This window comes from Mobula birostris, chromosome 16 (genome assembly GCF_030028105.1).
Source record: "Mobula birostris isolate sMobBir1 chromosome 16, sMobBir1.hap1, whole genome shotgun sequence".
Taxonomy (NCBI): domain Eukaryota; kingdom Metazoa; phylum Chordata; class Chondrichthyes; order Myliobatiformes; family Myliobatidae; genus Mobula; species Mobula birostris.
In genome coordinates, this window is record NC_092385.1 from 52,783,468 (window position 1) to 52,795,715 (window position 12,248).

The 12,248-nt window shown below is 44.3% G+C and overlaps 1 protein-coding gene across 4 annotated transcripts in view; it reads right to left on the reverse strand.

Moving 5' to 3' along the window:
• The window catches only part of sema3h (sema domain, immunoglobulin domain (Ig), short basic domain, secreted, (semaphorin) 3H), a 233,713-nt gene that overhangs the window by 34,093 nt on the left and 187,372 nt on the right, over positions 1–12,248 (reverse strand). For all 4 annotated transcript variants that reach the window (XM_072280640.1, XM_072280642.1, XM_072280641.1 and 1 more), the window contains one exon: positions 168–312. In XM_072280640.1, the coding sequence (XP_072136741.1) occupies positions 168–312 (145 nt within the window). The remainder of the gene's footprint in view (positions 1–167; positions 313–12,248) is intronic.

The window sequence follows — 12,248 nt, forward strand, 5'->3', positions numbered from 1 at the left end:
TCTTCTCTTATTCTTTTTTATCTTTTTGCCAAATTTCTCAGCTGTTTTACTGACGTAACTCAACATCTTTCCCAATAATTGGGAGAGTTTCAGTTTCTTAATGAAGAATAGCTGCCTGTTGGCACAATACTTGCTTTACACTTGGTCTAGAGATTAATTCCACTCACCGTCCCAGGGCGAGGGTAAGGCACACGTCCTGGATATGTCACCCATTTGTAGTCAGGACCCTCTTTGTGTGCAAATTCCCCTTTGAAGGCCATTATAATGTTGGCCATCTTGTAAACACAGACAGCTGACCCATTGAGAATATTGCTACAAAAAAAAAACAAAATGAAATATCATTTGACTTTGCCTTGCAATGATTCAATAAACTTACACCTGTTCTGATTAAATGAACTGTAGACTGAATCATGTAGCACGACCTAAAGCAAGACTGAAGTAATACTGAGACATAGGACCCAACATTATCCCTAGCCATGCCTTTCAGATGGTTGAGACCGTTACTTGGATGCTAAAAGGAACATATATGTTAAAGACTTCACAGTGCACAGTGTTGGAAGTGTTCATGGAGAGGTGCACAGTTACTTTTTTCCTTTCCCTTTCCCACTAGCATCAAGTCAGCGAAGGTATTGTGATGACCCCTGAAAGGATCCATTTTGATAGATGAGAACAAGAAGGAAATGTCCATCTTTGTTGAGGCTAAAAGGTCAGCACAGGTTGGGCATACGTTGTACAAGCAGGTGTCCAAATATCATTGAACACTTCCCTGTATGTGGCAAAAGAGAACCATTTCCTCCTGTTTATATGGGAGAGTGATTATGAGATGCAAAACTGGATTGCAGGCTAGGAGATCTAAGTCCTGAAGAAGAGTCTCAGCCTGAAACGTCAACTATCTGTTCATTTCCATAGATGCTGCCTGACCTGCTGAGTTCCTTCAGTATTTTGTGTGTGTTTCCAGCGTCTACCGAATTTCTCATGTTTAGGAGATCTTACTCTAGATACACATCAACCAGTTATTCACTACTGCTTTGAGAGAACCAATTCACAGAGAATGCATCTCTTTACTCCCTGCATATTATATGAAGACTTAGTTTAGGCAGTTGGTGAGAAGGTCTGAGTTGTCCCATAAACGATAATGGATTCCTGGATCTTCTGGAAACACAACGGTAACATTCCCAGGTCTGCAAAGGAAGACGTACTTATGCAGACAAACTGGTTTTTGTCAGACTTGGTGTTAAGTTACACCAGAATAGTGTAAGCTACAGTGACACAGTCACTGCCAGACTGCTCCTGTCCTCACCTGGGGCGCTGTCAGTGTGGTGATGGCACATTTCCCTGGGAGCTCTAATTTCCTCCCACATCCCAAACATGTGCTAGGACAATAATTGGATGCTTTAAAATACTCCTTACTGTAGGTCATTAGTGAGAAATATCAAAAAGAATGATTTGATAGATGTGGGAAAGAGAACAAGGGTACAGGGAAATGTGATCGATGGGGTTGCTGGAAACTAGCATGGACACAAAGGACAAAATGGCCTCTTTCTGTTTGCCGTAGTGGAACATAACTCAGGAAATCTGAAACCAAACTGGATTTTGTTGATCGGAGGGGCGTTCATCACTAGGGAAAACAGAAAACTGCTTAAGACCAAGCCAGACCACTGAGATTTCAGACAACTGCTGCTTAAATGAGGAAATTGACAAAGTGAAGAGTTGCCTTTTATCTAAAAGTATCTGCTTTACTAAAGTGAGTACAGCTGACAGAGATACTGCTCTTCATGCTATCTCAAAGCACAAAGAGAGGCTATTTAGCCCATTGTATCAGTGCTACCATTTTGAAAGACCTTTCTGACTAGATCCAATTTCCTTTTCAAAAATTTATTGATTTTACTTTGGAATATTACCAATGCATCTTCTTCCTCTACCTCACAGACAATGCAATTCAGATCAAAGCATGTTGTTTAAAAAAATGATCTTTGCCTCTACTCTGAGTCTTTGTCCAACTTGTTTCACATTATCTACCATTTCCCTTGAAAACTATTTGGCTCTTGGATTCTGGGGAGGCAGATGATCTTTCCTCTCCTTGGCTCCATCCTTCTGCTAACATATGCAAGTAAATACAAAGCAGGTAAGTTTTGTCAAAAGCATCACAACATCCTAATGGTTTTAGTAACACATCACATATGTTTTTCTTAGCAGCTCAGAAGCATGATATAAACACAAACCCATGCATGGCCCATATAAACTGCACTTCCTCAGTCTGGCAATCAAAGATTTAATCTGAAATTTAACACCATTCAAATAAACTGCTCAAGGGTATATGCACTTAGATGGGGTGTTGTGGTCTATAACACTGAGAAGAACAGTAATGAAGGATGAAAAAACTGAAATAAAATCAGCCAATTTCTTGTTATGGATGACTACTGTGGAAAGTGCTCTTCATTGGGTGCATTAGTAAGATGAATTTAGACTCGGATGTGAAGCCACACATTGAAGTGAGAAGAGAGCTACCTTAGAAACATGGTGTCATGACAACAACCTTTCCCTCAAAGTCAGCCAAGCAAAAAAGCTGGTTATTGACTTGGAGGAGGGTGCATATGGTCTTTTCTACATCAATGGTGTTGGAGCTTCAGAGAGTTGAGAGTTTCAATTTCAATTTCAACTTCCCAGGAGTGAGCATAAGACCTAGAAGCAGAATTAGGCCATCTGGCCCATTGAGTCTGCTCTGCCATTCAATCATGGCTGATCCTTTTTTCCCCTCCTCAACCCCAGATGCCAGTCTTCTCCCCATAACCTTTGGTGCCATTTCCAATCATGAACCTATCAATCTCTGCCTTAAATACACCCAACAACCTGGCCTCCACAGCTGCCTATGGCAACAAGTTCCACAAATTCACCACCCTTTGGCTAAAGAAATGTCTCTGCATCTCTGTTTTGAAAGGGCGCCCATCTATCCTGAGACTGTGCCCTCTTGTCCTAGACCCTCCCACCATGGGGAACATCAACAACAATCTGATCAGGGTCCAACCACGTAGATGCCATGGACAAGAAATCTCATCAGTGCCCCTACCTCGTCAGGAGGCTGAAGAAATTTGACTTGTCCCCCATCAGCCCTTGCCAATTTTTATCGAAGCATCCTGTCTGGGTGCATAGTGGTTTGGTATGGCAACTGCTCTGCATGTAACCATATGAAACTGCAGACAGCTGTGGGCACAGCCCAGCTCATCACAGAAACCAACCTCCCCTCCATCAATACTTCTCACTGCCGCAGTAAGGTAGCCAGTGGAACCAAAGACCCCACCCACAGTCTCACGTTTTGTTTCTCCCATCCAGCAGAAGATACAGAAACCTGAAAGCGTCTACTACCAGACTCACGAACAGCTTCTATCCCGCTGTTAAAAGACTATTGAATGATTCCCTTCTATAATAAGATGGACTCTTGACCTCACAATCCATCTCGTTATTATCTTGAACCTTATTGTTTACCTGTGCTGCATTTTCCCTGTAACTGTTAGACTTAATTCTGATTTTCTTTGCATCATTTTACCTTATTCTAGCTCAATGTAGTCGATCTGTATGAACAGTATGCAAGACAAGCTTTTCACTATATCTTGCTTCTTGTGACGATAATGAACCAAGTCCAATTCTAATTGTCATCCCACAGAGGACCTGACACCTGACAAGCTAGGGATGGATTGGAAAAAAAAGATCAGTGATGGCCATATGAGAACGAGGAGGTGATAGATAGGAGCTACAGGGAGGCAGGTGCCTGGGTAACTGTCAGAAGAGGAAAAGGGAATAGGCAACCAGTGCAGAGTACGCCTGTAGCCATTCCCTTGGACGGAGCTACGATGGTGCTAGATAGCAACTTCTTCAAGCTCATATGTGGAAACTGCTTAATTTCCCGTGATGCCTACACTGAAGAAGTTTAGATCTTCTCTTTGACGGGAGTTTAGTGAAACCCTCTCTCACTGCTCCCCACCTATAATTTCTTCAACTTTTCAGCTCTTAGATCCACCCCTCCCCTCCTGTCCTCTCCTATCATTTTGGATCTCCCCCTCCCCCTCCCACTTTCAAATCTCTTACTAGCTCTTCTTTCAGTTAGTCCTAACGAAGGGTCCCGGCCCGAAACATTGACTGTACCTCTTCCTAGAGATGCTGCCTGGCCTGCTGCATTCACCAGCATTTTTGTGTGCATTGCTTGAATTTCCAGCCCCTGCAGATTTCCTTGTGTCTGCGTAATTTCTACCTTTAATGTCTCTCTTCTTTCCTTTTCCATCAAAGTCCCTGACCTAGAGCTACACTCAAACTTTGGTTCCTCGAGGCAAGGGGACCTGCTTTTGGGGCTCACCAACTGGTCATTTTTCGATATCCCAAGGACTGGCCTTGAAGATGAGTGGGTCTTCGGAGTTCCGAAACTTTGCAGCCCTGGGGACGAGCCAATTCTACGCTAATGCTGCTGACTGCAGTGTCACGGAAGAAAACAGAATATCAGAAACAGCGGATCAGTTGTCAGAGGGCTCTGTACTCGGCGAACTGTTCTCTCTCTCTTTCTCTTGCAGGTGGGGGAGAGTTTGTTGCCAATTCTCGAGATAGAGAACTCGGGAGGAAAAGAGAAGTGATACAGCAGTCTCTAACAGGGTAAATCTGCGAGCATTTTTTTTTGTCTGGTTAGTCAAACCTCTCACTGTGTGACATTTCTCTGTCCCTTTATTAGGGAGGGAGAGAGCCTGGGGTATGTTGAATTGTCAGATGAATGACTGTTTTTTGTTGTTCTGCAGATCGTGGTCTTTCTTGGGGGCTTTTCTATTAATTGCTTGGTGGGTGGAAGGCGCTGATGCTTTTTTTGGTGAAATATGTGGCATGGGGGGAGAAGGAGGGTAGTTGTTCTGCTGCTCCTTGTGTGTGGGAGGGGCTGGAATAGAGGGTTTTCGGGTTCTAACGTTTTTACTGTCACTCATTATTTGAGGTACTCTTCTATTTTCGTAGGTGTCTGCAAAGAACAAGAATATCAGGTTGATATTGACTGATATTAAATGGAACTATTGATATTGATTGATATTAAATGGAACTAATAAGGATACCACTTTGGATACCGCTGGGGGGGTGGGGGACAACTGACCGGGGGAAGCTGCAGTGACCAGGTCGTTAGCACAGAGTCTGACTCGGTGGCTCAGAAAGGACGGGGGGAAGAAGAGGAGTACAGTAGTGATAGCAGACTCCATAATTAGAAAAGCAGACAGCAGATTCTGTGGAGGTGAAAGAGATACCCAGATGGTATATTGCCCCCCAGATGCCAGGGTTAGAGTCAGATTGGGTCCACAGCATTCTATAGAGGGAGGGTGAACAGCCAGAAGTTGCGATGCATTTTGGCACAAACGATATAAGTAGGGAAAGGGAGGAGATCCTGAAGAGAGAATATAGGGAGTTAGGCAGGAAGTTGAAAAGCAGGACCTCCAGGGTAGTAATCTCTGGATTGCTCCTTGTCCCATGTTCCAGTGAGAGTAAAAATTGAATGATTTGGCAGCTGAATGTGTGGTGAAGGAACTGGTGCAGGGGGCAGGGTTACAATCTTTGGATCATTGGGATCGCTTTTGGGGAATGTATGACCTGTACAAAAAGGATGCTTTACACCTGAACCCGAGGAGAACAGTATCCTTGCGAGCAGGTTTGCTGGAGATATTTTGGAGAGTTTAAACTAATTTGGGAGGGGGATGGAAACAGGAGTAAAAGTGCTGAGGATGGTGCATTTGGTACACAAGAGTGTGGTGAGACTATGAGGAAAGGGCAAAATTGCAGTCGATGGGATGGGTTAAAGTGTAACATGGTGATGAATACTGCACTAAAGGTGTTTTATTTGAATGCACGCAGTATATGAAACAAGGTAGAGGACCTTGTGGCGTAGTCCGAGATGGGCAGGTATGATGTTGTAGGCATCTGTGAGTCATGGCTGAAAGAAGATCATAGTTGGGAGCTTAACATCCCAGTATCCACATTGTATTGAAAGGACAGGCAAGTAAGGAGAGGGGTTGGCTTGGCTCTTTTGGTAAAAAAAAATGAAATCAAATCCTTAGAAAGAGGTGACATAGGATCGGAAGATAAAAAGATCTTGATGGAAGTTGTGCACAGGCCTCTGAACAGTAGTCAGGATGTGGGCTACAAATTAAAACACAAGTTAGAAAAGGCATGTGAAAAAGGACATTGTTGCGATAATTGTGGGAGATGTCAATTTGCAGGTGGGTTGGGAAGATCTGGTTGGTGCTGGATCCAACAGAGGGAATTTATAGAATGCCCTGGAGATGGCAATTTACAGCAGCTTCTGTTTGAGCCCATTGGGGAAATGGCTATTCTGAACTGGATGCTGTGTAATGAACCAGATTTGATTACCAAGCTGAAGGTAAAGGAATCTTTAGCAAACAGTAATCGTAATATGATAGAACTCACCTGCAGTTTGAGAGGGAGAAGCTAATATTGGATGGAATCAGCATTACAGTGGAGTAAAGGGAATTACAGAGGCGTGAGAGAGGAGCTGGCCAAAGCTGATTATAAGGGGACACTAGTCAAGATGACAGAAGAACAGCAATGGCTGGTGTTTTTGGGAACTTCGGAACAGTCAGGATAGATACATCCCAAAGAAGTAGTATTCTAAAGGGAGGATGAGGCCACTGTGGCTGACAAGGGAAGTCAAAGACTGCATAAAAGCAACAGAGAGGGCATATAATGTCGCAAAAAAATTGTGGGATGGTAGAGGGTTGGAAACTTTTAAAAACCAACAGAAGGCAACTTTAAAAAAGTCATACAGAGAGAAAAGATGAAATATGGAGGTATAATATAATATCTGAAGATATAATATATGCTAATACTAATGAGAAGATGCTTGGGAAGCTGAAAGGTCTGAAGGTAGAAAAGTCACCTGGACTAGTTGGACTACACCCAACTGGTCCAGGGTTCTGAAAAATGTGTCTAAGAGATTCTGGAGGCATTACCTTCCAAGAATCACTAGATTCTGGAATGGTTCCTGAAGTCTAGAAAATTGCAACTATCACTCCACTCTTTAAGAGGGGAGAGAGGTAGAAGAATGGAAATTATAGGCTTGCTAGCCTGATTTTAATGGTTGGAAAGATGTTGGGGTCTGTTATTAAGGATGTGGTTTCGGGGTACCTGGAAGCACGTGATAAAATAGGCCAAAGTTAGCATGGTTTTCTAAAGGAGAAACCTTGCCTGAGAAATTTGTTGGAATTCTTTGAGAAAACAAGAAGCTGGATAGACAAAGGAGAGTCAGTGGATGTTGTTTATTTGGATTTACAAAAGGCCTCTAATAATGTGCTGCACATGAGGCCGATTACCAAAATAAGAACCCATGATATGACAGGAAAGACGTCAGCATGGATAGAAGATTGGCTGACTGACAGGAGGCAAAGAGTGGGAAAAAAGGGACCTTTTCTGTTTGGCTGCTAGTGACTAGTGGTGTGCCACAGGGGTCAGTGCTGGGACCATTTCTTTTCACATTGTATGTCAGTGATTTAGATGAAGGAATTGATGGCTTTGTGGCCAAGTTTGTGCACGATACGAAGAACTTAGATTGAGAGAATGGACAAAGACAGACTTAGACAGAATGGAGAGAATGGCAGATGGTATACAGTGTAGGGAAATGTATGGTCATGCACTTTGGTAGAAAGAATAAAGGAGTGGACTATTTTCTAAGTGGGGAAAAAAATCCAAAATCAAAGATGTAAAGGGACTTGTGGAACTTTGCAGGATTCTCTAAAAGTTAACTTGCAGGTTGAGTCAGTGGTACGGAAGGCAAGTACAATGTTAGCATTCATTTCCAGAGGACGAGATTATAAGATCAAGGATATAATGCTGAGGTTTTATAAGGCACAGGTCAGATTGCACTTGTGAGCAGTGTGTATTGTGAGTATTGAGAGCAGTTTTGGGCCCCTTGTCTAAGAAAATATGTGCTGGCATTGGAGAGTGCCCAAAGGAGGTTCATAAAAATGATCCCAGGAATGTAACTGTTAATATATCAGGGGCATTTGATGGCTCTAAGCCTGTATTTGCAGAAGAATGAGGGAAGAGCTTATTAAAACCTATTGAATATTGAAAGGTCTGGATGGAGTAAATATGGAGGGGACGTTTCCTACAGTTGGGGTGTCTAGGATCAGAGGTCACTGCCTCAGAATTGAGAGATGTCCATTTAGAACAGAGGTGAGGAAAAAAAATTCAAAAGAATTCTTTAGTTGGTGAATCTGTGGAATTCATTTCTGCTCACGGCTTTGCAGGCCAAGTCATTGTGTATATTTAAGGCAGAGGTTGATAGGATCGTGATTAATCGGGGTGTCAAAGGTTAAGGGGAGAAGGCAGGAGAACAGGTTGAGAGGGATGATGGATCAGCTATGTTGGAGAGCGCAGAAAATCTGATGGGCTGAATGGCCTAATTTTGCTCCTGTGTCTTATGGTCTTATTCCAAAAGGTCAGCTGTTTGAACAAAGTGCTGCAGGCAGCTTTGGAGGATTCCAAGCTCTTTGTACCAACTTTGTTATTGAGTTTATAATTTTGAAAATTAATAAAAAGATTTAAAAAGAAAGCTTTGGAGAATACTATACATTAACTCCGACTGGTCAACAAATGCCACGCACCTCGTCTCAGCTGGGACAAGAAGCCTAGGCTGCCTGTGTACACTGCCAGTAAGAGAGCACTTCTGGAATGAAAATTGCAGCTTGTTTGGAAACGTTATCTGTTCTATCAGACCAGAGATGCTGACAGCTGAGCAAGCCCTGCCGCCAATCAGCGCAGTAACATATCAAAAAATCGGCAGACAAAATATCAGCAGATGTGTCACTGCAGAGATAGTGGAAAGACCCAAGCACACTGCCGGTAGGTGACACCTCGCCTCACACCGAGCCAGCAACAAATTCCAGTAGCTGCAAGTCTCTGTTTTGCAGTCCACCTGCATCTCTATAGATTAAAATCGGCACCAATGTAATGAAACCACATCGCTTTCCGGTTGCCCATCACCCTTGCACTCACTCATCTTCTCTGATACCTGTTTTCTCTGAAATCACCAACATCAAATTCCTATCCTAACATTCAGACACTCACTCCTTCCTGCAGCCCTTTTTGTAAATCCCCGCAACTTCCCAGTTCTGCTCACTGCATGTTTTTTCCCTCGCAGTTATACCGTTTCTTAGAGCATAGAACATACAACATTACGGCACAGTACAGGGCTTTTGGCCCACGATGTTGTGCCAGCCCTTTAATCTACTCCGATTCTGTCCTACATGGCCCTCCATTTTTCTATCATCCATGTGTCTATCTAGGAGTTTCTTAAATGCCCCTAATGTGCCCGCCAATACCACCACCCCTGGCAGAACATTCCAAGCACCCATCATTCTCTGTGTAAAAAGACTTACCTCTGACAACCCCCCACCCCAATACCCACCTTTAAATACCTTAAAATTACACCCCTTTGTGTTAGCCATTTCTGCCCTGGTAAAAAGTCTCTGGCTGTGCACGCTTCCGCCTTCTAAGCCTGAATTCCAGACCTCTGCCCTGCCACTGAGGCCCACCTCAGAATCTACCTCCACGACCAAGACATTAGTGACTAAAACAACTTTCTTTATCTTGGTGTGAAATATTGTTCATGGGTACTTTGAGTTGATTCCTGTGTTGAATGTGTTATGTAAGTTCAAGTTACTTATGTCTGGAGAAGTGTGAGGTGGTACAATTTGGAAGGACAAACTCCAAGGCAGAGTACAAAGTAAATGGCAGGATACTTGGTAGTGTGGAGGAGCAGAGGTATCTGGGAGTACATGTCCACAGATCCCTGAAAGTTGCCTCACAGGTAGATAGGGTAGTTAAGAAAGCTTATGGGGTGTTAGCTTTCATAAGTCAAGGGATAGAGTTTAAGAGTCGCGGAGTAATGATACAGCCATATAACCATATAACAATTACAGCACGGAAACAGGCCATCTCGGCCCTTCTAGTCCGTGCTGAACTCTTACTCTCACCTAGTCCCACCGACCTGCACTCAGCCCATAACCCTCCATTCCTTTCCTGTCCACATATCTATCCAATTTAACTTTAAACGACAACATCGAACCTGCCTCAACCACTTCTGATGCAGCTCTATAAAACTCTGGTTAGGCCACACTTGGAGTACTGTGTCCATTTCTGGTCGCCTCACTATAGGAAGGATGTGGAAGCATTGGAAAGGGTACAGAGGAGATTTACCAGGATGCTGCCTGGTTTAGAAAGTATGCATTATGATCAGAGATTAAGGGAGCTAGGGCTTTACTCTCTGGAGAGAAGGAGGATGAGAGGAGACATGATAGAGGTATATAAGACATTAAGAGGAATAGATAGAGTGCACAGCCAGCGCCCCTTCCCCAGGGCACCGCTGCTCATGGCTTTAAGATAAAGGATGGGAAGTTCAAGGGGGATATTAGAGGAAGGTTTTTTACCCAGAGTGGTTGGTGCGAGGAATGCACTGCCTGAGTCAGTGGTGGAGGCAGATACACTAGTGAAATTTAAGAGACTACTAGACAGATATATGGAGGAATTTAAGGTGGGGGTTATATGGGAGGCAGGGTTTGAGGGTCGGCACAACATTGTGGGCTGAAGGGCCTGTACTGTGCTGTACTATTCTATGTTCTATGTTCTTTGGAGACACAAGAGACTTCAGATGCTGGAATCTGGAATGAAACAATAAACTTCTGGAGGAACTCAGCAGATGAAGTAGTATCTAGAATACAGAACAGTATACACACAGGGAGAGGCCCTTCAGCCCATCATGTCTGTGCCAACCATAATGGGCGCGATGATAGCATAGCGGTTAACGTGATGCTATCACAGCTTGGGGCATCGGAGTTTGGAGTTCAGTTCTGATGTTATCATAAGTAGTCTGTACATCCTCCCCGTGGAATGTACGGGTTTCCTCCAGGTCCTTTAGTTGCCGCCCACAGTCCAAGGACGCGTTGCTTAGTAGGTTAATCGGTGATTGTAAATGGTTCCGTGATCAGTTCAGGGTTAAGTCGGGGGTTGCTGGATGGTGTGGCTTGACCCAAATTAAACTAAATTGATCTGGCTGCACATGATCCATATCCCTCCATTCTGTACATGTTCATGTATCTGTCGAAATGCTTCATAAATGCCTGTATTGTGTCCGGTTCCACAACATCCCTGGTAACATGTTCCAAGCACCCACTGTTCTCTGTGAAAAGAACTTACCCCTCACATTTAGGTACCAAGATGGAGCCGATCTGTGGTCTCTGTCAAGATCATTGTTGCTCTTTAAGCTTGTGGGGATGGTTTTGGGGACAGAGAGAGAAGTTAGGGGTCAGGTTAGGGTTTAGAGACAGTGATGTGGGGGATTTGGGGGTCAGATTGTGGTTTGGGGACAGGGATGGAGTAGTTAAGGTCAGGCCTCCACGCTGCGTTCCGCGTTTGAACTCCAGTGGCGTGGGCGGGTATGAGGAGCATCCGGGTTGAGGCTTCTGCTCCACGCTCAATGTGGCCAAGCCTCCGCATGTGCTTGAAAGCCAGTGACATGGATGGGTAGCGAAGGGCATCTGTGGAGTTGGGCTGTCCCGAGTTGGTGGGTCTGGGGATCAGATACAAGCAGGAGGCGTGAGGAGGCACAAGGGCCAGTCAGTCAGTGGGCCTGGAATTGGGGATTCCATCTTCAGCTGGCCTGGTGCTCGATACCGAAGGTCAGAACCTGAAGGTCAATTGGAAGACCAGAAGTTAAAGCCCAATGGTGGAAGCCTGGAGACTGGAGACTGGAGATCTGTCCTGGAGTTGAAAGACTTCCTGTCCTCTCCTGATAGGCTGAATGCTCAAGGCAACCACCATCATTCCGGTGCCCAAGACAGCGACAGTAACTGGCCTAAACGATTACTTCCCAGTGGCACAGATCTCAACAATTATGAAGTGCTTTAAGCAGTTGATAATGGATCATATAAAATCCCACCTTCCAGCTACGTTGGACCCTTTCCAGTTTGCCTACCGCTCGAACTGATCCAGTGATAATGCCATAGCTCTGGGCCTTCATTCAGGTCCTGTCCCTCCCAGAAAACGATGCTTCATAAGCCAGGATGTTGTTCATTGACTTCAGCTCAGCCTTTAACACAATTATCCTTCAGAAGCTGGTGAATAAGCTGTCCTAGTTGAGACTCAACTCCTCTCTCTGTAACTGGATCTTGGACTTCTGGACTGAAAGACCCCAGTCAGTCGGAGTTGGCAGCAACACC